This window comes from Fundulus heteroclitus, chromosome 11, assembly GCF_011125445.2.
Source record: "Fundulus heteroclitus isolate FHET01 chromosome 11, MU-UCD_Fhet_4.1, whole genome shotgun sequence".
NCBI classification, from domain to species: domain Eukaryota; kingdom Metazoa; phylum Chordata; class Actinopteri; order Cyprinodontiformes; family Fundulidae; genus Fundulus; species Fundulus heteroclitus.
In genome coordinates, this window is record NC_046371.1 from 26568480 (window position 1) to 26595899 (window position 27420).

The 27420-nt window shown below is 41.2% G+C and overlaps 3 protein-coding genes across 3 annotated transcripts in view; 2 read left to right on the forward strand and 1 right to left on the reverse strand.

The window, feature by feature from the left end:
• The window catches only part of nectin3b (nectin cell adhesion molecule 3b), a 42193-nt gene extending 38837 nt beyond the window's left edge, over positions 1-3356 (forward strand). The window contains exons 7-8 of the mRNA XM_012867151.3: positions 1732-1834; positions 2803-3356. Coding sequence (XP_012722605.2) covers positions 1732-1834; positions 2803-2955 — 256 coding nt within the window. The 3' untranslated portion in view covers positions 2956-3356. The remainder of the gene's footprint in view (positions 1-1731; positions 1835-2802) is intronic.
• A 1880-nt stretch (positions 3357-5236) lies between these two features.
• On the reverse strand, positions 5237-14726 carry rtn2b (reticulon 2b). The gene is made up of 7 exons (XM_012867152.3): positions 14618-14726; positions 11743-11950; positions 11467-11605; positions 8569-8638; positions 8373-8419; positions 8213-8271; positions 5237-8127 (listed from the first exon to the last, which is right to left on the reverse strand). Exons 1-7 carry the CDS (start codon positions 14628-14630, stop codon positions 8025-8027), a joined length of 639 nt encoding a protein of 212 aa, XP_012722606.1. The 5' UTR covers positions 14631-14726; the 3' UTR covers positions 5237-8024.
• A 3899-nt stretch (positions 14727-18625) lies between these two features.
• ppm1nb (protein phosphatase, Mg2+/Mn2+ dependent, 1Nb (putative)) lies at positions 18626-25738 on the forward strand. The gene is made up of 6 exons (XM_036143288.1): positions 18626-20178; positions 20268-20839; positions 22620-22737; positions 24712-24826; positions 24929-24992; positions 25099-25738. The coding sequence occupies exons 1-6, from the start codon at positions 19773-19775 to the stop codon at positions 25114-25116; spliced, it is 1293 nt and encodes a 430-aa protein (XP_035999181.1). The 5' UTR covers positions 18626-19772; the 3' UTR covers positions 25117-25738.
• Positions 25739-27420: the final 1682 nt, after the last annotated feature.

Below are 27420 nucleotides of genomic sequence, written 5' to 3' on the forward strand. Positions count from 1 at the left end.
CCATCCATCCATCTTCTTACTCGCTTTATCCCTCATGGGGTTGCGAGGGGTGCTGGTGCCTATCTCCAGCATTTTCAATGGGCGAGAGGCGGGGTACACCCTGGACAGGTTGCTAGTCTATCGCAGGGTGATCCATGCACCCCTGGAGTGATTTTGGCCGGCCAGCCACTCAAGAAAAGCTCAAACCTTTCACCACGGTGGATTACTCTCATTTTAGTGCTTTGGAGACCAAAATAAATCATACAAATCCACTGGTTACAAAGTCATAAAAAATGACTTTGTAACCAGTGGATGGATGTAAATGACTTCTCAACTGCGTTTGAGTTTCTTTAGATCGGGTTGTGATATTTTGCTTTTTGAGATGTTTTAGCCTACTTCATGTGATTTATTATTATTATTGTTGTTATTATTATTGTACAGTGACTGGGTCAAGGTGTGGCGAGTGAAAGTAAAGTACTGTTGGTGACGAGAGTAAATTCACGTTAAACGCGGGGATTCTCACAAAGGCCCAGATCGGTTTAGATTGCTTCTTCCTCTTCATAAGGAAGAAGAAAAAGTTCTTATGTGTCATAAAAAAAAGCCTAAAATAAAATGACATTCCTGCCAATCATGGCTGCGTGTAATTACATGCCAACCCAGAAACTTTTTCGGAGGGTATAAAAACGGGACTGACAATGATTGGAAATAAACTGCGGCAGCCAATCCACCCACCCACTCCCCATTTCATCTCGCTGTCCTCCGTTGGCGTCTACTTTGTGTCAGCGACAACTCGGAGCGATTTGGAAGACGTTTCCAGTTCGGGCTTCAGACTCGGGCTCATGCCTGAGGCCTTGGCAGCAAGCGGCCTGGAGTACAGCTCACCATCGGAGGCGGGGCGTCGGCCCCCGCATCACTGAGCTGACACTACAGGACGCTCGGTCCGGCCGTGTGCCGGGGCGGTCAATGCCACGACAAACTTAGCATCTTAAGCGTGACCGTGGTCGGAAGTCCCAGTGGGACGGGGTGGGGGGCGGGGGAGTGGGACGACCTCCTCGTCCCACTCCTTCATCACGCCCAGCCGTGAGTGTAGGACAGCAGGTCACAGAGAGCACTGGCTGTAATCTGTACACGGGAGGCAAGAGCAACATCAGGCGACGCGTAGTGGTGGAAAAATCGATGCCTGTCATGACATCTTTTTATGAATCGCCAAGGTCAGTTTCTGGGTTTCGGTTTAGCAGAGGATGGGGATTTCAGGAAATAACGGGACGGCTTTAACGTCCACGGCGTGTGGGAGTTCGGAGGAACAGCTGTCGGAAATCTTCAAATTTACTGCCACGCGCAGGAGTCCATCACCTTTATCTCCAAGGAGACCACTATCCCGCTGACAGGGATGCCTCAGCAGTTTTATTGACTCACAACAGGCCCTGGTAACTAATATCACACAAAATTGCCTTTTAGTCGACAGATTTGTTCAAGCCGCAGCAATCCTGACCGTTATATTTCCCAAAACACATCCACCTCACACCTCTGGTGGGTTTAGTCGGCTCTCGGTTTATCCATTTGTAACCTTAATAACGTCAGTTTGATTAAAATGTTATTCTTGTAAGCAGCCATCCTGAAAATGTGGACCAGAAATGAATTTTCCGTCCGTGATCAACGTTCACTGCTCTGTTTGTTCCATTCAGATGAAAAACTAAGATCTCCTCCCTGCCTTGTCTTTTTTTTTTTTTTTTTTTATTCCTCGCTGCCAAGGATTGACCTTCCTCCGACTCACAAGCCGCCCCCTCCGTACTCGGAGAGAGCACCGGCTGTTCCTCTGGGAGTCCACGCATCACAAGTGGCCTGGCTGTGTCAGGTAAACCCCGCCACCTCGCTGCAGCCGACTCAGAGGCGTGTGTGAGGAGATGCCTCTGCAGAAAAGAAACCACTTTGTTAGCTCGTGATGAGTCAGAGCAGATAGTTAGAAGGGAAAAAAAAAGAAAAACAACAACAAAAAGTGGGTTATGTCATGATCTGAGGTTATTAAGTGCTGAGGCCCGATGGCTCTACTCATTACATATAAAGCATGATGAAATTTTCATTTGTGTTCTTTTTTTAGACACATGTGTGAACCTGTTTTTTTGTTTTTTTTTCCATGATAATCACACAACTTGCTTCCATATGAAGGGTGTTGTGCTGTTCCTGTCGGATCGCACTTTAAGCACCGTCTATCCTGGGGAGTCTGCCTCCCGTGGCTTCTTGCAAACAGGACTTGTGACTTTCTTTCAAAAATAAAGGCACATAAAGTCCAGATTTGTGGAGTGCATGACTCCTAGTTGTCCACAGGTCAACATCTCAACTCCTCCAGGGTTACCATTAGCCTCTTGGCTGCTTCTCTGATATATATATATATATATATATATATATATATATATATATATATATATATATATATATATATATGCTTTCAGATGATGGATTGATTACTCTGCAAAAAACAGATCTAAAAATAAGTAAAATGTTCTTAAAGTTAGTGTACTTGTCCTTGATTTGAGCAGGTAAATAAGATTATTTGCCAATGGAATGAGTATTTTTACCCCTAAAATAAGATAATTAGACATCCTGCACTTGAAATAAGGTGATGGAGATGAGTTGTTCCCATTTTAAGTGCAAAAATCTTATTCCATTTGCAAATAATCTTATTAACCTGCTCAAATCAAGGAAAAATACACAAATTTTAAGAACATTTTACATATTTTAAGTTCCGTTTTTGCAGTGTACTTCATTTGCAAAGCTTGAAGTGTTCTTTTTTTTTTTCCAACCCTGTATCGTTCTCACTTGCAGGCTCGCAGAGCAGATCAGAGGTCGGGGCAGCGTCCAGCCACAGCAGCGAGGCCCACGCCACCAGCAGCCCAGCAGCGCTCCCGCCTGGAGTGGGTGTGTCATCAAAGCGGGACGGACCAGGTGTACATCAACCACCGTGAGCACTACGTGTGACAGGTCTCCCAAACGCGGCCCACCGCAGCCCACCCGGCATATGTGCTTCACCTGATTCACCGAGCCATCAATCCACAGGAGAGGAGCGGACAGGTGGCAGAGATGGAGGGAGAGAGCTCACCGTGCAGGCAGCTTTTATCCCATTTTACTCCAAACGAAGAAAAAAAAAAAGAAGAAAAAGTTGAGCATTTTGTGGGAACAGCCTGTTCTCGACGCGAGCCGTTTCCAGGGACTCTCTGAAATAGGCTACCCAGTCAATTTGTAGCTGTAGACAGCCGCAGTTAGCTCAGAACGAAACTGGAAACAGGGGAACAGCCAGTACTGCTCCCTAAATGTCAGGCTTTCTCTGGCTAGGCTGCATCAAACATTCACTTTTCAGTTGTTATTTTGGAAAATCTTTTTTTATATATATATATATATATATATATATATATATATATATATATATATATATATATATATATATATATATATATATATATATATATATATATATATACAACAGAACGACTAATTATGCTGGTTTCAGGGTGGAAATCTGTGGCGTTTTTATTCATACTCAGTTATAAACAGACCAAACGTCAGAGATCCGGTGAGATTTCGTGCAAGCTTGAACACAGATACAGACAAAATGTGCGTTTGACATCAGAATGAGGTAATGTGTAACTTTAGGCTTTAGGTAGATTTAACTGTTTCTAGTGCAGCAAGAAAGTATTCATACCCATAGAAATGTATTCAAATATTTTCAGATTACAAGACAACAAAAAAAAATTTGAATTTTATTGGGATATTATTTGATTTATTTCATGATATAATTGTGAAGTTGAACTGAAATGCGTGGTGTTATAAGTTTTCTACCAAAAGAAATAAAACCTTTTCCTTTTTATTTAGCCCCCCTACAAACTATTAGTTCTACAATAGTTTGTGGACCCGTCTTCCTCTGCAGTTACAGTTCAAGGTCTACAAGCTTTGCACGCTCAGAGGAAGCCATTTTTTTTTACAAAATTTGCGAAATAGACCAGCCTTGATCAGATTTGAAGTATTCATGAACGGCAACTTTCACGTCCTGCCCTAAATTCAAATTGGATATAGAGCTGGACTTTAACTAGGCCGTTCTCTGGCATAGATGTGCTTTGATCTAAACCATTCCATTGTCGCTCTTGCTGTGCGTTCAGGGCGGTTGTCTTGTTGGAAGCTGAACCTCCTTCCCAATCTCAAGTCTTTTTGCAGCGTCTAGCAGGTTTTCATTTTGGATTGCTCTGCATTCAGCTCCCTCTTCCCGCCAACTCTGACCAACTTCTCTGTCCCTGCTGCAGAAAAACATCCCCTCAGCATGATACCGCCCCTACCATGCGTCACCCTGGGAAATATATAGATGGCAGGGTCAGTTTTGAGGTTTCTGCCTCATGTTTTCTGCATGTGGGGCGAAAAAAATCTTATCTGATGAGAGCGCCTTCTTTCACACGTTTGCTGTGTCCCATGTATGGCTTCTTGATGGATTATTTCAATAAAGGCTTTCTTCTTGCCAGTCAGAGTGAAAATTTTCTGTTTTTTTTTTTTTTAATATGTGGGATATAATGAAAACCACGTCTAATTTTTTTCCAACTTCATAATGGCGAGCTATTATGTATTTCACATAGAATCCAATTAAAATATATCCACATGTGTTGTAACGTGAGAAAATGTACTTTTGCAAGACATTGTAATCATAACCTTTTACTTATCAATCACTGTAGGTGTGGCTACAGTTGTGGAGGAATATGTAGTTAAAGTGCATCACAGTTTAGGGGTTTTAATGTGGCGTTCTGTAAAAAAAATAAAAGAAAAGCGGACCCTAAATGCGATTTGGGGGGTTTGTTGACCTCTGAGTTGCACGGAGCACTGTAACAAAGACATACTCCGGTGTGACGAGCTGAATATGAGCTCTGTTCCTGTGTGACCTATTTACATGCATTAAAGTTCACATTTTTTTCCCTAGTTGGGTCTCAGTGTGACGCATGAAAAGCACAAACACTGCACATAAAAAGGGAAAAGAGTCAAAAAAAAGAAGAAAAAGGAATTGATTTGGAGCTGCTGTGTACCATCAAACAGCCCCGTGTGAGCGTGTGCAGCGAGCTTTTTAAGTAAACACTGACAAATGGGAGCTCTGAGTCACGATTTAAGGCAATAAGAGAAGCTGCCCTTGAAGATATGAGACAGAGTGTGAACTGACTCTGGTTTTTCTATTTTCCTTTGTTAAAAACAAAGATCTATAAGTCACCAACACACACAGAGCAGGAGGAGGGTGTTTGTTTTTATTATTAAATGCTGGGACCATTTTAAAAAGGACATATGGCAATGTTGAGCTAGATGTTGCCCTGCTGAAATCATGCAGAAAGTGTTTGCCATGAATCCTGTATTAGCTTAGATTACTCACAGCTCTGGCTCAGCAGCTCCTTTCCAAGGTTGCCACCTAGTGGTTGAATGTGCCATTACAGCTTCAACTGGAGCTAAATATATCCCAAATAAAAGGTGATGCTTGACTGCTTTTTGCCATCAGTAATCGATGCTTCATCGATGCTTAGGTTGAGGAGCAAATCTTTTCTCATCACAGGCATAAACACAGACGATGTCTTGGTTAAGTCGCTGCAAAAAAGCTGAGCTTCAGCTACCTGTGTTCTTCACGTTGGCTAAACATTGGAGTTTTCAAGACACCTTTGTAGCAAATAACCTTTTTTTTATCAGGCAGTAATAAAAATTGTAAGTACCAATAGAAAACCAATAAAGTCACATCGGCGGTGATACAGGTGCTTTAGGCTGCTGGATCGTTTTAAAACCGTGATTAAGTTTTATTGTGATTGTACATTTATTAGAATCGATAATCCCTTAGACCAGTTTCACATTAACAAACTTTCAGGACTTTCTATTTTCACCAAAAGTACAGAGCATGTACAGTTTGGAATTTGAGTTTAAAGCACTGATGACAAACGAGACGAGTGAAAACACAACGGAAGTAAATCCGTCTTTGGATCTGGATCCAAAACATCACAAGACAGAGTGACAGAGTAAACATGTTAATGTACGTGGATGTAATGCACACTGTGTGTAATTTAAACTAATTAAGACTCAAAAGTTTGACTGCAGCTTTGTTTTTACGTTGACCTTGGCATGCTCAAAGCAGCCTGCTGGCGAGGAGAATGCACCGAAACCCCCACGCAGTTCTCCGGCTCTTTATAGATGAGCCGTCTCAATAAAGAAAAAGCCTCCAAATACACTGCTAAAGCACTGTAGTTTTGCCCTTTATACAGTCAAAAACATTCAGCTCACAAGCTTTAGTGTTTTATATCGTATGTTAAAAAATGTTGCAGCCTCTGACAGGTTTTCACCCAGGATTACCTTGTTTTTAGCTCCAGTCCCTGCTAAAGAAAAGGATTCCCACATCATGATGCTGCCGCCAACATTTGTCGACCATGAGATGGGCTCGCGTTTTGCATTAAACTTTGGTCTCCTATAAAACCATGTATAGTTTTCCTTCAACTTCCCAATTCTGCACTAATTGTTGTTGGTTAATCTCATGTTTTTTTTAGGATCTAAGCATGGTATGCATCTACACATACAGATGGAAGAGGTCAGAAAGTATCAGTCCGCTTAACTGGAGCAGCAGTTTAGGTTTATAAAGTCTCAGCAATAAAAAAAAATATATAACCCTGGAAGGTTTATCTCGGTTATTGACAAAAAAAAAAAAAAAAAATCCCATTAAAGATAAATATGACTGAAATAATGTTGCACTCGAGCAAAACGTAATGGATTGTCTAAATAGATGTGTCTGGCCGCCTGCCACCCACCTGTTGTCATTTAATGAGTCAACTCACCGTTTTTTATCTATCTAGACAATTTTTGTCTGGTGTTTCAACTGAGACGTCATACTAGGTAAGCAGGGACAGTTTTTTTATTTTTTGTGTTTTGTTACTCACATAATTTTCCAGTAAATTAGAGTTAAAGACAACCACGAATGGTGGAGGAGCAAAAGATAAAGACACTGCAATGACCGAAATCTCTAAATAAAGGATTTATATAGGATAAAGATAAAATGTCAAACTTCTATACCAAGCTTTAGTTCGCTGCTCTCTTTCCTTTTCTAATTTGTTTGCTTTCGGTGCATCTCAGTAGAGGAATCGGTTAAAGCAACTCAGCGTAGCATTAAGGAAAGCTTACTGTTTTTTTTGTTTTGTTTGTGTTTGTTTTGTTTTTCAGCTTCATTTTTATCTATCTATGTGGATTGAACCATAAAAAGACAAAGGAGCACCTTTAAAACTGACACGACATGTTGGCATTGGAGGTAACTAAATTTTTCATCTTTTCAGCGCTGCCTCCTGGTGGTCAGAAAACGAACTACATGTTGACCCCACCAGTAAGCAACAGGGGGAAAGTTGACTTTTATCCACAAAATGAATAAATCTGAAAACTCAGATTTAGTTGTTTATTCACCTGAGAACCCCCGTCTTACATTAGCCCTTAAAATAAACCACTCTTACTTATTTGAGCCTGATTTAAATACCATTTGCTCACCGAGCAGAGCGTAATGCTTTGTTTATTTTCCAAGCCTTGCCAAGGTTCTATAAACTTCTAGTGGTTGAAGACCATTACATGGTAATAATAATTTTTATTCTACTCAGCAAGCATTAAAGGCTGTAAACAAAGAAGCAGCAATAATTAGCTGTTTTGTAATGAAGAACTGCAGTTCATCGTGAAACTAGCATCAAAAAAAAAGTTTGAATAGAAAGATATAGATGTATAGAAAGGTATATGTTCTCATCGCGTCTAGAAAATGACCGCGTGAACCGGTAACAATAAAGCTGCCGACAGAGAGCATCCCAGTAAATAACATTTCCCACTTCATCCTCAGGCCCTCCCTTTCTCTCTGTGAATGGCAGCTTTGTTTCTGCTGTCGGCATCAATTAAATCTTGCTCCCGTAAACAATCATGGAGGAGAGATGGAAATGAGCTGCCCCCACCGGGCGGCCCCACAGAGGGATGAACCCTTCCAACATTTTCTGAATCCCAAATTCCTGCAGAGCGCAACCAAACAGTTACTTTGACTTGGATTTCTGTTTGACGGCCGGAGAAGCTGGGGGTACAGGTTTGGAGGCAGGGGCGGAAGAGGGTCTCACCATCTGATACAGGCTGTTAAACCTGCAATAAGGGGAAACAAATGATTAAAAAGAGGGGGAAAATGTTTTTTAAAAAAGAAATGTGTTTTAAGAAGTAGGTTACTTACAGATTTTTGATTTTCTTCACAAATGCTCTGAGCGCTCTGACCAGCTTCCTTATCCGTACCTGCCATCAAAAGGAGAGGTCAATATCTCCGAGGCAAATCTAACTTTTGTTTCCTATTAAAGATCTACTGTTTTGTTTTTTTTAAAAAATCAAACATGTACCTGCTGTTTTTTATAGAACAGAGGAAGGGAGAAAACCGCAATCACAGCTGGAAGCAAAAGCAAAAAAAAAGATCTAAATGTCATTAAAGGCTAATGTAAATGGATCTTTAGCTATAGGGTTGGGACAGATGTGGTAAGAAGTGTGAGGCAGATGTCTTTATGTGGTTGATTTAAATACTGGCTAATGTACACTCACCAGCTATAATCAGTGTCAGCCCATTGGTGGCGATGCCCACGTACGTCAGCAGATAGAGCAGCAACACAAACTGAGGCACAGAGGAGGAGGTAAGTTGAGAATTCAACAGTATGATCATATCCGCCTACAAAGTAAAGGAACTGATCTCACAGATAAACAGCAGACAAAACATTGTTTGATTTGAAAACCAGACATCGGGTTTTTTCTGGACGATCATAATTCTGATTTATATGTGTTTTTTATTTTGTTCATTCATTTATTAAGGCCTGTAACACATACAAGAAAGAAATGTGCTGCAGGTTCTTCGATATGGATATTAGATTTGAACCCCCTGAAAAAGGGAATAAAAACAACTTCCTCATTTAAGCACTAGAGCAGACATCACTACCACTAAGCTGATTTTATTTGTTCTTATTAAACTCAGAAACAGTGCACCAAAGTACATGCTCTTGGTTCGTTTAAAGATGGAGCGTTTAATGGGAATGGAGGAAAAGTCATATTTTTATAAACTGGATCTGCCAATCACCAGTCAGAACTAAAAAGTCTGATTCCAATCTCTTTTTAAATCTGCAGGAGTTACATGTACAACAGTACACCTCCATTTTTAACAAAGCTACTCAATGTTTATATATATATATATATATATATATATATATATATATATATATATATATATATATATATATATATATTGTCTTTGCCTTAATGTTTTTTCATCAGTTTTCTCTCTCATGTTACCAGATTTAATAAAAAAAGGCACACAGCGCCTTGTGCAATTATTAGCACCCTAGGCAGGTAATGATGTGTACAGAGGCTATAAGATAAATGGTTGTTATGGAGACGTGGCATCCCCAAGATGCCGCTCTTTGCTGCGTTTCTCCTACATGCTCGTTAGTGTGCTGAGTGGTTAAATATACTTCAGTCCAGCCTTGTCACAGTTACGACGTTTTAAACGGCTGAAGCTTGTTTGAAACGTTGCAGTTACTGGACTGACTGTGGACTTGGACAAATTTGGACGGGTTGCCCCTTCCTTATAGCCCCGTGAGACCATCCTGATCTCGCGAGCTTTAAAGGTTTCACTCGCAGATCAGTCTGGCTACTCTCCGTTGAAGAAAATTTGGAGCCGTTCACCAAACGAACGTCCAATCAGCGTTGGCTTTGAGGCGGGTTGAGGTGTGACGCAACGGGAAGCGCGTCAGTTCAGTCTAAACAACATGGCGGCTTCAGCCGATGAAACTAGCGTTAGCGTGGCTATCGAGCAAGTTTTATCGGAATTACAGAGTATTTATTTGCTGAGCTAACGAGCCTTTACCTGCAGCAGCAAGAGTAGCTTGGCTTGTGGTTGTGTTTTCGTCGTCGCTCGTAACAGAGTGACGACGAATCTGATTGGTTCATTTGGCCCGTCTATCACCAACATAGGCCAATCAGCTAACCAGTATTTTCGCCCCTTCCCAAAATTACTTCAACGGAAGGTTTCCAGATGGATATGCGGAGCAAATCTATCTGGCGGAGTCAGGTTACCTTCCTTACTCATGAAGATCAATTCACATTTTTCATACTTTAATGCCTTTTTTTATTATTATTATTTATTTTTTATTATATATATTTGTTTTATTTTTTACTCTTACTCATTTTAAAGACTAGTTAAGCGAATTGGACCTCTATGTAAAGTCATGTTTATACTTAGGGAAAGAATAGGCTAAATTATTTTTTTACTACCACCAGATGGTGCCAAACATTTTCAAACCCAGCATCATTGATCGCAAACTAGTCATTTAAAAACTATTCAAACCTCTTGTTCCTTCTCAGTTTTTCTAACACGACCATCGCAGCCTTTTTTTTTTTTTTTATGTTTTTCAGATTTTATGTGATAGACCAACGCAAAGTGGCGCATAATTCCAAAGGGAACGTAAATGATAGATTCTTATCAGTTTTCTTTACAAATAACTATCTGAAAAAATGAGGCATGCATTTACATTCAGCTCCCTGGAGTCAATGCCTTGTAGAGCCACCATTACAGCTGCAAGACAGTTGTGGCATGTTTCTACCTGCTTCGCACGTTTAGAGACTGACATTTGTCCCGTTCTTCTTTGCAAAATGCCCAAAAGCCCAGTCAGATTAGATGGAAAACGTGTGTGAGTAGAAATGTTTATGTCAGATCCTCGTTTAGACTTGGGTCTGGACTTTAACTAGGCCATTCATTCAACACATGAATACGCTTTGATTTACACCATTCCATTGTAGCTCTGGCTGTGGGTCTAGCATCCTTTTCCAGCTGGAAGACGAACCTCCACACCAGTCTCAAGTCTTTCACAGCTTCTAACAGGTTGTCTTTCATTGCTCTAGTCTCTTTAGCTCCCACCCTCTTCCCATCAGCTGGTATCATGATGCATCATGTGGAGGGTGAAGTCAAAAGGATGTTTGCAATGTTTGGTTTTCTACCACACATTGAGTTTAGCCTGTAGGCTAGAAAGTTACATTTTGGACTCATCTGACAACAGCATCACTTTCTACATGTTTGCTGTCTCCCCTACTTGGCTGATTTCAACCCTTGAACAGTACTTCTTGTGGCTTTCTAGTTCTGTGGCTTTTTCTGTGGCTTTCTATGTTCTTGCCACTTTCCACAAAAGCAAGATTTTATTTCTAAATAGTTGCTTTGCTGTCAGTAGATGCGTCCACCTGAGCTTCCGATCTTTGCAACTCCTCCAGAGTAACCATGGCTCTCTTGGCTGCTTGGTTTTATAACTCTTACTTTTTGTTGGTCTGTCACATAGAACCCCATAAAAACGAACCAAAGTTTGAGATACCAATCAAATAACTAGTGAGAACGTTCCCTTTACAGAGGCTCTAAATATACGGCACATGTTACAACATAATTCGTTATTATCACACTCAGACCTTAATAGAGTCGATCATGTTCTCGATGAAGAGGAGGCGTTTAATCTCTGTAACGGCAAACGCAATCAGCAGCACCACCTCTTCAACCAGCATCACCGTCTCCTTATCAGTCAGCGAGCTGTCGTAGTCCAGGTATGACCTGGGCAAAACGTCATTAGCACAGTGCATCCATCACAATCACATGCTACCTTAAAATCAAGACGAATGTCTACATTTCCGCAAAAGAAAGGGAGATCCAGTGCGACATGCGAAAAGAATGTATGCAGACAGGCTCACTGAAAGGGGTGCACCCCAGGGTTCCAGCGCAGCACTTCCAGCAGTTTATAGTAAAGACGGAGCGTGGCGGTGACGCTCATGATACCCAGACAGACGTGGGAGAGCACAGTGATGGCACTCAGCTGGAAGAGGCTGGCCAGGCCCATCACCAGCCCCGTAAATACCATGCCGGTCCACCTCATGTTCCTCCAATACACCAGATCCATGACTGCAAATGAAGGAAATATTTACGTCAGACAAAGATACCCTGAGTAAAAGCACAATGGGGTTTTTTGTTAATCTTGATTTCATTTGTTAAGGGAAAACGTATCAAACAAATAACACCTCGTGAAAATGTAATTGCCTCTTCTACCTAATGACTGGTTTGCCATCATAAATGACCCTTAGGGTAATTTTTATTCACTTTTGTGCACTGCTGCTTTATTTCAGCTATATTTTTTGAGCATGAAAGGCTTGAATGGCTTGTTTAAGGTCATCCCACCTGGCCTCATGTTGGGTGATTTGAAACATTTAAGTGTAAAAAAAAAATAGAGATCTGTAAAGGTATAAATACTTTTTCACTGTAATGCACACAGGAAGTAAGCGGCGCATTGAAGATCACACTGAGAGTCGGATTGGACGGTGAATAAATAAAAATACCCGAAGAAAAGGAGAAAACACATTTTCATCTACCTTGGTTTGTATTCTGTGATATTACACAACACAATGTCAAAAAAGAGAGTCTATATAAGGGTTTTCTTATTGAAAGATTGTATATATATATTGTCCCTGAATGGTATTGTGTTTTAGTCTGAAAAGTATTTAAACAGAGTACTATGGATGTGCTAAATATCTGTTTCGCAAATGTGACAACCTTAGGAGCCTGGCTTTGTTTGACCAGGATGCTTCACTTGCTTCATATTTCCCTCCACCATTTCCCTCCGCCTGCCACAAAGTCAGCAAAATAAAATAAAAAAAATGAAAAACGGCAGCGAGTTGCTGTCTTCAAGTACCATCAAAGACATGCATGCAATCACAGACAGAAGCAAGAATTCACAGGCCAATTTCTTTCAAGGCTAGATACAGCAGTGCTGTTGAGAATGACGTTAGGGATGCCATCGTTGCTGAAATGAAATTGTGGGTATTGTTGTTTTTTTTCTACTTCACAGTAAAAGAGGGTCCTTATTCTAAAAAACTCTGTGAGGGTTTTTTAATTTGGTTTTCTTTTGGGGGCGGGGAGGGCGGGGGGTTGGCTTGAAACAGAATTTTTATTTATTTCAAATGAGAAAAACTGTTTCCAAAATACAAATTCTTGATTGAAATATAGACTCAATTAATTCAATTTGTTTCCCCTGACCTGGAAATGAAACAAATGAATCAAATGACAATGACCAAAGTAATCCAAGCAAAATGTATGTAATATAAAAATAAATAAATGGATTTAGCAGTTCAACTGGATGTTTTTGGTGATTCTAACATAGCTATACCTATTAATTAGGTGGTTTATAAGTCTGAGAACACCACCTGACTACTTCACATTATACATGGCATTATGTGGAAAGAACGTTGCGTGGATGCAAGACATCAGCCCGAACATTAAATCTTTGGTCCTCCAAATTGACAATTACTATTAGCATACTAACAAGTTAGATACAGAGTGACTTAAAACAGCAAAGTCAAAGTAAAAGAACTCAACCAAATACTAAGAAAATGTATCAACATTTCTCAATTTTCTCATTGTTGTGGTTTTCAGAGAGCTGGAATAATTCTGATAATCCTAAGTAACCTAAAAGGGGAAAAGTTTAGTCTCATATAACGTCATACAGTGAGGGAAGAAAAGGTTATGTGCCTATTTATACACGGTACGTAAATATCTGATTTTAACTGTATTCACTGGTGGTAAGATATTTACTACTCACAAACCTTCAGCAGAACTCCATTTACATATTTGAACTATCCCTTTAAACGAGCCACCTTGTTTCACATCATTCCAAAACTTAAGGTAACTCAGTCCAGAGGTGGGAATACCCGCCCCGGGTCAGGTTATTCTGTATTAACTATCCACACAAGCAAACAATTACATCTGTGGCAGACTGTTAGGCCCAGTGGCTCTGTCAGATTTTTTTTTTTTTCAAAGAAAAAACAATGAATATTCAACAGGCATGATGAGGCATGAAAAATAAAACAGGATTTAAATCAACAGAAACATGTACAGATTCAGAAGAACAGAATTAAAGATATACCTGAAACTGTTCCTAATGTGTGATTCATGGGTTCTGAATCAAGATGTGGAATATTAGATAGGATCCCAAATCATACATGAGAGATGAGAATCTCATCTCAGACAGATATATGTCTTATGTAAACATTTAGGAATCTCACACATTAAAATGTTCAACTCAAAGTCAAACAAGAACAGGGGATGAAGCGCCATAATTAAGCAGGAGCTGGTTTTCATCATATAGTTTCAGATGATGAAAGTTTCAAATTTGCTCCTTCTTTGAAGTCATATCCAGGATTCGTCTGATCCGCTCTCACTTTGGCCGCTGCACCAATTAAGTCATTTCCCCGCGGCATGCCATGCACAGGACTTTCCTCTTAACTGCACACTAATCCTAACAACAGAGGCAACACATGCGAGCAGCAAACCTGAAAGAGTTGTCAATCTTAAAAATGAACCAAAAACGAAACGGCATTCAATCAACTGCTGGGTCTCATTTCGCTGAGTCCCGTTCTGTCCACCAAAAAAACAAGACATGCCGGACCGGAGGGTTTAACTTTGAACTCCGGCCCAAATCAGCCCAAAGGAGAAAAGGAAGGAGCCTTTTCCCCTCCAGCTGACAGCTGGACTCCACCGACTCTCCAAGCTTTTAGCTGCCGCTCGTTATTTCCTTACGTTTGGAGGCCATTTCGGCGGAGATCCTGCTTGCTCCCCTCGCTTCCTTGAGCTTCCACTGTTGGCTTTGGCCCCGGGCTTTTTTTGGCCTCCCATGCTCTGTCAGCAGTATAAGGCTGGCCTGGCCTAATTTTATCCCATACTGGATACACCCTGTGACGATTCACACACACACACACACACACCTCTTACACACACTGAAATTGGGAACCTGAGACATGTCTCCTCAGCCTCCTCGGACCCCCATGCCTTCTCGATCAGTGTGTGGTGGACCCCCGCGCACGGAGGGCTCTGCGTGCGGCCGCACCAACGAGGAGCAGCTACTGATGTGAAATTCATCCCTGGTTTAGGATTCACGAGGAAACAACCCAGGTCTGCAGGCTTCACCAGCTGCATACGGCGGCACCGATGACAAACTGATGAATTTCAAATGGAGGCTGAGTCATGATGCAGATGGAAGCAGCAGACACTCATCACTTCACGTAAGGGTTCGCAGTCTAAATGTAAACGGGTTCATCTAGGCCCCTTTTCAGTTCTGGATAGAGGCTGTAGTATCTCTTTGAGCCAGACAGCTACTTTTTTATTTCAGCATCTAAGTTCATCATTCTGACTAACTTGACATAAAATTGACATGGGGTGCTGATTGGATAAAACTCCATATTATCAATAAGATTGATGTGACTGACTAAAACCATCAAATCATCACGACGTTCAGAACTTTTTTAGAATCCATCTTGAAGAGTAAAAAAAAAGTTTAATTTAGACTCCCATTATTTATTTAAAAAGGAGAACAAAAGGAAAAAGCTGTGAATGAGAAGTTAAGCACGCCTTGCTGCCTTCACGGGATTTTAAATGGGACTTCACCTCTGAGTCAGACTAACCAAATGTACTTTCTTAAATGATCCTCAGCAGGGGTGAGCGCCTAAATAAGGACATCAGTATAAATCTTAGAGCACCCATACTAGTCTATCAATCTTTGTGTTATTTTTGACCAAGACATGTCAATTAAATCCCATATTAAACAGGTTTCCAGAGTTTCCTTTTTTCCCCTCCGGAATATTGCCAAAATTTAAAATATTCTATCTAGGGGTGATGCTGAAAAACTAGTCCATGCATTTGTTACTTCAAGGCTGGACTATTGTAATTCTTTACTATCAGGAAGTCCACAAAGTGCAGTTCAAAGTCTTCAGCTGATCCAAAATGCTGCATCAAGAGTTCTGATGAAAATCAACAAGAGGGATCATATTTCTCCAATTTCAGCTTCCCTTCATTGGCTTTCTGTTAAATCAAGAATAGAATTTAAAATTCTTCTTCTAACGTATAAAGCCCTTAATAATCAAACTCCATCATATATCAGAGCTCTGATTACCCCGTATGTTCCTAACAGAGCACTTCGCTCTCAGACTGCAGGTCTGCTGGTGGTTCCTAGAGTCTCTAAAAGTAGAATGGGAGGCAGATCCTTCAGCTATCAGGCTCCTCTCCTGTGGAACCAACTCCCAGTTTTGGTCCGTGAGGCAGACACCCCGTCTACTTTTAAGACTAATCTTAAAACTTTCCTTTTTGACAAAGCTTATAGTTAGAGTGGCTTATGTTACCCTGAGCTATCTCTGTAGTTATGCTGCTATAGGCTTAGGCTGCTGGAGGACATCAGGGCCTATTTTTCTCACTCTATCGAGTTCTACTGTTCTTCAATTAAGCATTGCTTGTCATCATTTCTGCTTATAACTTTCTGTTCTCTCTCTTTTATCTTCATAGTAGGTACACCTGGTCTGGCGTTTTGTTAACTGTGACATCATCCAGAGAAGACGGCTCACCCGCTACTACCATCTAATGTAGAACAGATTACTGGATCAATGTGTGCTTCTGTGCTTTTTTGTTTCTCTTGTTGTGTCTCTGTTCTGTCTTCTGTAACCCCAGTCGGTCGAGGCAGATGACCGTTCATACTAAGCCCGGTTCTGCCGGAGGTTTTCCTTCCCGTTAATGGGGAGTTTTTCTTTCCACTGTCGCTTCATGCTTGCTCAGTATGAGGGATTGCAGCAAAGCCATGTACGATGCAGACGACTCTTCCTGTGGCTCTACGCTTCTCCAGGAGTGAATGCTGCTTGTCGGGAAATTGATGCAATCAACTGGTTTCCTTATATAGGAGATTCTTTGACCAATCTGTCTAATATGATTGAACTTGACTTTGTAAAGTGCCTCGAGATGACATGTTTCATGAATTGGCGCTATATAAATAAAATGTAATGTAATGTAATGTAATGTAATTGAATTGAATTGAATTGAATTGAATTGAATTGAATTGAATTTAATTGAATTTAATTGAATTTAATTGAATTTAATTGAATTTAATTGAATTTAATTTAATTTAATTTAATTTAATCTGGTATGGGTCATTAGCCCACGTCCTGACAAATGGATCATATTGTAGCCAAGATGATCTTTTGTTGAGTTTGGGCCAAGACCAAAAACAAACAGTAGTGAGATCTAAACTTTGGGCAAGGCAAGGCAAGGCAGATTTATTTGTATAGCAAGTACAAAGACAATGCAAAGTGCTTTACATGATTAAAGTATAGGAAAATAAAAACAGAATAAAATGATGGAAAAAAATGAAACAAAATAAAACATGGGAAAATGGAAACTAAAAGCAAATATTGAAGTTGGACGACAAACTTGAACTAATGATGTTTCAGTAAAACAGTTTAACTAGAACGGACAAAGGCAATCCTAAACAAATGTGTTTTTTATCTTGATTTAAAAGAACTCAGGCTTTCAGCACTTTTACAGTTTTCTGGAAGCTGTAAATGTAAAGGGGGAAAGCTGGGGGTGGGAAGGAGGCAAGACCAAATTCAAACCATAATCAGATGCCTTTTTCAGCATCTTCAGCTAGCTGTGGTACAAGGCCATGTTTCATTACATTTCTGACATTTTGCACAAAACCGGTGATAGGACAAGCATATAAAAACTGGAAAACTCTTGGAGCTCAGCTGACAGAATGCTTTTGTTTTTGTTATTAAGCGCTTGAGGATATGGCGTCTCCCCTGATTATGCTGCCCCGAATGATGAGCCACACTGCCTGTATTAAAAAAAAGTTTCTCTATCTGAGACAACTGGCTTCAAAAAAGAAGAAGAAAACCATCGCTTCTCTCTTAAAAACAAAACACCTGAATGACAGGTTAGCAAAGTTCCATCAGAGTGTGCGAGGCGTCCGCAGCAGCATCCAGTGGAGAGACGAGGCCAACCGCACACCTTTACGTCCACCAAAATTGAGAAATAGAACTATTATTCAGAGAAATTGCCAGGAAGCACAGGCTAACTCAGCAGGAGCTACAGAGACACAGCTCAGGGTGGAGGGTCTATCAACAGGACAACTATTAGTTTTGCACTCAACAAATGTGGCCCTCACAGAAGTGTATGGTTTGCCCAAATGAATGTAGGGGGACATAGCAAACATGTCGGAAAAGGGCGCTGCGTCACATGAGACCAAAGCTCAACTGTTTGGTTGAGTGTGGGAGAAGTTTGGCACTGCAAACCCTCCTAACCACACCTTAACCCATGGTGAGATATGACTGTGGCAGGAACAGCAGGTCATAGTTGACTAAAAGACAGATGGAGCGGATTGCACGACAACCTGCAAGAAAATCTTGCAGGTTGACACCATATGACCATTCCTATTTCTTTTTGTATTCTTTTGATCCATTGTATATAAATGAAGATTCACTGTATATAACTGAATGCACCTTTCCTACTCTGCACCTTCTTGTATGAGTTGATGTGACAAGTGAATTTCTCCATTGTGAGATCAATAAAGCCTATCTTATCTTATCTTATCTTATCTTATCTTATCTTATCTTATCTTATCTTATCTTATCTTATCTTATCTTATCTTATCTTATCTTATCTTATCTTATCTGTTAGAGGCTACGAAGGACTTTTTTTTGTTATTCATGTGTCCTGTAGAGGCATTTCAGGCATTCGCAGAGGTCGGTTGCCGGTTACATTGTGGCAGTTTGGCTCTACAGAAATTATACCTCAAGATCGTCTTCTAACTGCGTGACTGACTTTATTAAAGGCTTGAGAGTGGAGTCTGGAAGACTGTGGCAGTTCCAGGTAGACAGAGACGGGACAAAGTTTCATTCAGAGCCACACTGGAATGGTTTAAATCCAGCAGGAAAAGCCTTTTCATAATTTAATCTGTAACCTGGTGTTGGTCTAGCAAATAAAATGTCAATAAAATCAACGGATACAGTGGTTATGACATAAAAGAAAATCTGAAAGGGTTGAAAGGTTTGAGTCCGAAGCTTTCATATTTGTGAACAAACAGGCAGAAGAGGAAGCTCTCAGAAGTTCAGACAGATGCACAAAAAGCTATAATGCAAAAAAACAACAATGATTAAATTCTAGTCGGAGACTCTTGAGCTCACCCTTGAGCATAATTATACAAGGGATGCAGGTTTAATTACAGGTTTCTTTTAGGGGAAGCATCTCTCATCATGTTAAATGTTTTAAGAAAAAAAAAAAGGAAAAGAAATAACATGTAATATCACTTTAAAGAGATCATCCACAACAGAGTCCCATCGAATCACATGGTCGCTAAATGGCCGACAGCCCTTTAATCCACAAGCCTATAATCCCAGCTCATCAAAGGTTGAGATTACCATCAGTCTGCGAAGGGCCAGGGCTGCAGATAGGAGGACGGTGACAGAGGGAGAGCTCAGACATGACAGCGGCGGCGCAACAGCGGGAGGAGATTGGTGCACACAAATAGCCAGCCAATCACGGCAGAGGCAGGGAAAATAACAAGGCCAGGGGAGAGCTGGAGAACGAGGGTAGAGCTAAGAAAAAGCGAGGGAGAAGGTGAAATCACAGTCGCACGTAGAAGACACCAAACAAAGAGGAGAGAAGAAGGAGGAGTGGAGGAGAGACCGCTGATTCTAACGGTCTCCAGAGAGCAGGGCGAAGGAGATGAGCAGCGAGAGAGAGAGAGGGGGGGGACGAGCAGCCGGCAGAGAGAACATCCAGTAGCTGAGGCAGCCATGCTCTGAGCCCTGGAGCAGCAGGGCTTACGCAGACAGTGCACAGGCCCAGAGTCAGACCCAAAGCTCGGGCCCTCCGGGACAACAGAAGATCCCACCCTCGTCAGCTGCACACAGGAACCATGAGGACAGCCAGGAAGGGCAGCGTGGAGATGCCGGCGTTCGTGCGGCAGCTGGTCAAAGAAACGGAGAAGAGGGTCAGCTCTTTCTTCAAAGGGGGCCGCGGGGGAGCGTCGGACGCGGAGCAGCCAGGTGAGGGGGAGAAGGAGGAGGTCCTCCCCAGCCCGTACCTGGACAAGCCCGTGCTGGACAAGCTGACGGAGGAGGGCTGCGCCCGCTGGGGCCTGACGTACGCCTTGGGCAGCATGCAGGGCTGGAGGGCCAACATGGAGGACTTCCACAACTGCGTGCCCCAGCTGGGTGGCGAGCTCGCGGAGTGGAGCTTCTTCGCGGTGTTCGACGGCCACGCCGGCAGCACGGTGGCGCAGTACTGTTCTCAGCACCTTCTGGGCCACATCCTGGCCACAGGTAAATAGATTTCACACTCAACGTTTGACGGAGATGGACAATGCGCGTGTTTTGATTCTGTCTCAGTTTGCAACTCTTTGTGCACCCAGCTGGAATTGGAGCCGAGGACCACCCTGAAAAGGTGAAAGGGGCCATAATAGAGGGCTTCATGCAGACCGACAAACACCTGCACTCTGCGGCCCGGCGCGAAGGCTGGGAGAGAGGCGGGACCACCGTGGTGTCCACCCTCATCTCCCCGTATTACATCTACTTTGCCAACTGTGGCGACTCCAGGGCCATGCTGTGCCGGTCGGGGCAGGTGTGCTTCTCCACCGAGGACCACAAACCTTACAGCCCTCTGGAGAAAGAGCGCATAGAAAGCGCCGGCGGGTCGGTGTCCCTGCAGAGGATCAACGGCTCCCTGGCCGTGTCCCGTGCTCTGGGGGACTTCAGCTACAAAGGGGCAGAGAACCGGATCCCCAGCCAGCAGATGGTGTCGCCGGAGCCGGAAGTGTGCGTGGTGGAGCGGTCGCCGGCGGACGAGTTCCTGGTGCTGGCCTGCGACGGCGTGTGGGACACCATCAGCAACGAGGAGCTGTGCGCGTTCATCCACAACCGGCTGCAAGTGTGCACCGACCTGAGGGACGTCTGCGCTCAAGTCATTGATCTCTGTCTTTACAAGGTCAAAGTGAACCCAGTGCATGTTGATTCGAGCCATTTTAGTCGCAGGGTTGTCCTACTGTGATGAGAGCTTTACTTCTAGCGCAAAACGACACATGAGGTCCATGCTAGGCTACATAACTCCTAATGGACTGTGGATGTTATCCCTGAGCTAAAGGTTGCCAGAATCCCTTTTAAATTCAAATTGAGCAGCATTGTTGAGCAACCTTCAAAGACAGTGTTAAGTTTAAAAAAAAAATTGAGAACTATTTAACAATTTACCCAAATTGAATTTAACTATTCATTCAATAGGCCAGTTGTTGTTGTTTTTTTATCTTTACCTTTTTTTGGATTCACTTAACTGGAAAAAAACATAAATTTAAGACATCAAATGGAACATAACATGACAAACATGAGTAAAAGAATCTAATCGAAAAGACCTAAACATTTAGAAATAGCCTTGCAAACTGAATAAAGACAAGTTACTGAAAGAAAACGGATACATCCTGTGTCTGTATTAGCAGTCAGAATTCTGAGACCTATTTCCAATCCCCATGCTTTCTAAAGCCTTGGCCCGCTTATAGCGGTTTTGACCAGTTCTTACGCAGCTGACAGTTTTAATTGTCCTCAGCATCTTACTTTAGGGCTGCACGGTGGAGAAGTTATTTTAACACTGTTGCCTTGCAGTGAGAAAGTCCTGGATTCATATCCCAGCCTGGGCTCTTTCTGCATGCAGTTTTTGCATGATCTCCCCGTGCATGTGTTTTTTTTTTTTTCTCCAGGTACTCCTGTTTCTGCCCACAGTCCAAAAACATGACTTGGCAACAAACTGAAGGCATGTCCTCACATGGTGTAGCAAATAGTTTCCTTTTACATCGTATCTTACATCTCTGTTCTTCCTCTTTATCACTTTTAAACCTTTCACTGATACTGAAATGGCTGTCCTACTGAGTCGTTACAGCATCCACGCTGAAGATCACTCACGTACGATGTGTTCTCTGATCAGAACATTAACGAGCCAAAAAAATGGGCCGATTCCAGTAGCCAGTCGATTTCTCAGTGCGTCTCCATTATTCTTTTTCAGTCGCTCAATGGGATTTGTTAAAATGGATGAATTCTTACCATAATCTTTTTATTTGTTGTTATATTTACATATTACAGATACATAGTAAAATGTATATATTTCCATCGCTGACATTTAAGAACATCACTCAGAATCCCTGGTTCTGAAAGCCATGATTCAGGCTTAAAATCCAGCCTCAGCTAAAGCGTGCATTTCAATTACACTGCAGTTGCTCTTCATGGTACAATAGTCTACTCAGCGCCTCTAAATAGAGCGCAGGGGTGTCAGAATATGTTACATTGATTTCTCCTGGATCCCTGGATGGATGGATCCATTTCCTAAACTCTCAGCGATTACATCCCCTAACAATTTAGGCGTGTGACAAGACTAAATGGATGCCCTAAATCTTATTCCTTTGGAGAAAGATACGCTCACAGATAAAAACACCATTCCTCCACTTTCTTGCTTCCATGCTGCACCCTGTCAGGACATCATGTCTCAATTATGTAATAGAGCTCCAGTTTGGAAGTGCAGAACAAACTCAAAATGTCATGCTCGGTTTACACTTTCCTGCTCCACTTCATCCTCCTGACAGAGGTGTTCAACCCCTGAGATGAAACTGACCTGTCTCCGAAACCATTCACGCAGGACGAAAGAGTGTTCTGCGTGCTGACATTTGTGAGGTCAGCCATCATTACTCACCCGTGCTGACGCTGCTTGGCTCTGCTCTGCTCCACAGGGCAGCTTGGACAACATCAGCATCATCCTGCTCTGCTTCCCAGGCGCCCCCCAGCTGTCAGCGGAGGCATTACACCAGGAGGCTGAGCTGGAGGACCTGCTGGAATCCAAAGTGGCAGGTGTGTGTGTGTGTGTGTGTGTGTGTGTGTGTGTGTGTGTGTGTGTGTGTGTGTGTGTGTGTGTGTGTGTGTGTGTGTGTGTGTGTGTGTGTGTGTGTGTGACACGTCATACACAACAGTGGCTTTGTTTAAACTCTGTATTTACCATTGATTAATAATTGTCTATATATATATATATATATATATATATATATATATATATATATATATATATATATATATATATGTGTATATATATATATATATATATGTGTGTGTGTGTGTGTATATATGTATATACATATATTTATACAAATTAGCACTAGCATTATAATACGTTGCAAGTAACTAATCATCTGAATAAATTAGTATGTATAATTATGAACACAAACACAGTTAATGTTGTGTATTTTTACCAAGAGCAGTTATTTACCAAATTGATTATGAGGCACAGTTTAAAAGATCATACCACAGTCATAACCCCCTTCGCTGTATTCCACAGCTGTCTCGCATTTTAGTGGCATGGGAAGATTTGCAGCTTTAGGTAATTTATGATACTGTAGTATGCACAGTGTTTTGAAAACCAATTCAGGCTTCAACACATATCTTTGGCATGCTAAAAAAAAATTCCTTGGCATTAAAATCACAACTCCGAGACCTCTGCTACACTAGTTTTGGAGATTTTTTAGGTGCATAACTTTTCCACAATTTTGAAAGAGAAAAATCTGTCTATGTTGGACGATCTGTGAGATTTCTGTCGTAAACATTTAATACATGTGCCCCGCCAGCAGGGGGTTTAAATGTCCTCTTTAACTACATTGAAATTCAAATGAGGAGGAAACTAATTATGGTGAATGTGGATCTTAAAGCAGAACATTGCAAGTTTTATGTTAATGCTCTGTACAGGCTGCCCTTCTCAAAAACATGTCTATGTACTGTAACTCGTCTAGTCACATGACCTATTCTATGGTCATGCGGCCAAAACTAAACAGATGACACTTAACTAATCAGACATATTTTTGGTTCTCTGATGTACGATTTAATCTAGGATTTAATCTAGAGGGGTGAATGTGGCCTTGTTTTTACAAGTAACTCCATGACTTCTCAACCTGCTGATCCAAAGTGGTCTGCTATCAGACTCCAAAACATGGAGGAAGACTGTTTAATTTTTTCGACAGTGCAGTGTTGCCAGTGGCCTTCCTGAGCACTAAACCTGGAAGTTACGAGTCTTGCTTCCCCAAGTGGCTAAAAGTTACACGGTGCTACTTTAACTAAAGAGTTTCTTAAAACAGCGGTTACTTTGATTTCTATTTTTTTGTACCTGGTTATTAAAATGTTCAGCTCACATTTGAAAATAAGTGAAAAAAGTAGGGACAAAGTGAGAGAGATTTAAAAAAAAAAAATACACTTCAGTTTTTTTGTATGTGTTTTTAACACAGAAAGTGATAACAGTCATGCACAAAGTGGATCTCTACATTCTTCCTTTTGATTATCTGTAGGTAATTCACATGTTTACATTACAGAGTTTTTAAAGCATCTCTACTTTGGAAACAGGTTTTCAAATACCAGTTTTTCCAAACAAAAACTCTACTAGCAAGTGCTATTCGTGTGTTGCAGGGATGTCCTAACTCTATCTCATACTACACTATGCAAACACTCTGTCAGCACTGATGAAGAATAATTGACCTTGGAACGGCTCCATCCATCCTTCCATCTATCCATCCATCCATCCAATCAGTCGTAGTCTATACCTGCTTATCATTGCTGGGTCAGAGCGTGGGGATGGGGTGTGTGGGGGGGGGGGGGGGTTGGGGGGTTGGGTGCTTATCTCCAGAGGTCATTGGACGAGAGGTGGGGTGTCAAACCTATTACTTAGTTTTCAATAAAACTCAGTTTAAGTTTATGTGTACTGCAAATGTAAACCTTCAGAAAGAAGTATGTAAATACTTTATAAAAGTGCTCATGCCAGTGATTCTGTGTCCTTTTATCTGACAGAAATATATGATGAGTTATCTGCCTCGGGGGAGGAGCCTGACCTCCTATCCGTCCTCACAGTCCTGGCGTCCACCGTCATTCCAGGATTACCTCCGGGTGGAGGCATCCAGAGCAAGTAAGATAACCAGACTCAAACTTAATGAGTATTTATATAAATTAAAGCCACACTTTGTGTTACGTATTCCAAATAACATCATGCTACATCCGTGTGTTATAGAAGGAACTGTATCATCTCTGCTTACTATCATCAAAGAGAGACACACAAGCCGGCAGTACCAAATGTGAGTTCGCACTACACAGTTTTCTCCCTGAAAGCACGGCAACTAATCTTTTAATATGCAAAATAAGGACATTTATCTTTGTTTTCAACATCGCTTGTCTTAACAGGTTTTGGGAAGTTCATGAGACCCTGAAGCAGAAGACCATCTCTAACCCAGAGGGGCTGTATTTAATGTGAAAGTTAAACTGTTCTCCTCACATGTGCAATCTGACCAACAGGGAATTCACATGACCTTGGCAAAGGCGTTTGCTCACATCATGCGAGCAAGCAGCATCTTGTGAAAACAAATACAATGCAAAAAGAAATCTAATAAAGCCTACAACTTTATATTTATACGAGACAGATATTTTGTAAAAACGTACTCGGACACAGAGCAAGCAATGAACCTCTGCCTCTAATTCAGTGAACACACAGCACAGCTAATAAATTCAGAGGACAGATCAGTACAACTGGATAAAAATCAACTGTGACACTGTACATTTTCATTGGATAAAAACCAGGACTGTTTGATACACACAACGTTGTATTTTAAAGATTACAATTTTAAAGAGATGAAAGTATAAATGTTTAGAATTCAAATAAGCCTTTACATTTCATTGTCAAAAGCGAGCCATAAGTAAACATGCAGATGGCCTTTTGTTCCTATCAGAAATACTAACTAACTGAGTCAGGGAACTCAATCATATATGTTTCTTATTGCTGGTGACAAGCAAATGATGACAGATATTTTAATATACATACATTAAAGAAAAATTACATTTTGCAATCCAGGAGAGATTATCTTTTTTCCAAAGCTGTGGCTGTCTTTGTATTTTTATTATAACTGCAGAAAAAGAGCTGCTTCTCAAGAAGTTTGACCAGAACATATACAAAAATGGCCTAAATCTGTACTTACTGACAAATCAAATTTGACATGGTCATATCCATACATTCACCATGTTTCTAGGCATTCTGAAATTGTCTGTGAAATGTATTTTTTCAGTGAATTGATCATGTACTGTGCTGCCTTATTTATCTTTTATATGGTAGATAAAACATCAGCGACAAAACAACAGAACGGGTCAATCTTTCCATCGGTTCTTTTATCTGCATCGTACTACGTTGTTCTGTTCTTTTTTGTGTGTGTCATTTTCTGTGTTTAAACATTAAATGATAAGTGAAGATTTTAATCTGAATAAAGAACATATGACTAACCTGTTGCTTCCCGTTTGATTTTGTATGTTTGTTCACTTGTGAGAGAGAAAAAAAAATCCAACTCATAATGTCGTTTTCTTTTTTTGTGTGACAGAATATCAGACAAGAACAACAATTAATTAAAAAAAACTAATTGCATTAAAGTTAAAACTGTATCTGTATTAAAAGAAATTAATATCGCACAAGATGCTTCCACAATTTGTCAATGGGCTATTTTGGCATACAGATAAATCAATTCATCATTTATGGATATTTCCGATGTCTGCTTAAGGTTTCTTCTATTCCAACCGCTCCGTTATCTTTGGCAAGACCAAAAAAACAGTCAATGGACATCAAGGTCAGTAAATCTGAACAAGGCTGAAATTTAACATGACGATTTATGGCTCCCAGTAAGGAGCTCCCTGCAACACCTTGATACAAAGGATGTGGATCAGCATGAAAAACGTGACCTTTCCGTCAACAGCTATACATGAGAAGCTTGTTTATTATCTGAAGGTAGTTTGGACCACATTCACCTGAAACACCACTGGTAGCACACTACACTGTAATAAAAGGGTCCTATATGGTTCCAAATTAGATTTGCCAGACATACTTCTGAAGGATTCGGAGAAGGCTTAGTAGAAAGTGCTGAAGTCGAAGGCAACCAAAGTTAAGCTCCACGGGATTATAATAATGTGCCGTGTTTGAGGACTAGTAATGCTGAGTATTACCAGAATAAGTCCAATGCTAACAGTCAAGAACAGAGGGGGGAAGAATAAGCTTCAGGGCTGTCTTTTATATAGAGGACCGTAATGCACTGAAGGGCCAATGAACAGGAGCATCACAGAGACCGTCTCAGACAAGTTAGCTCTTCTCATAGCTACAAGGCGGAACAGGGTCATGTACTGCAAAATCCCAGACAAGTCTCTTCTTCTTCTTCTTCTTCTTCTTCTCTCAGCCAGAATAACGAAGACGGGCTTTGAAATTAACTCTCACAGGACAACAATTAGGAACATGTAACCAAGGCAGCAAAGAAGTGGATAGACAAGAAACACGATAAGGTCGTAGATTGCCACATTGCAGGGAGCTGACGCTTTAAGTCACCAAGCAGCAGTTCGAAAAAACTCTAAAGGATTTAGAGTTCCCATAGAAAGGAGTCGGCCACAATCCCTCCTGAGATGCGTTCAAACTTAGTGACCTGGAACAAGAAACGTCATCCCGCAACACTTGACAAAAAAAAATTCTCCAAAAAACTC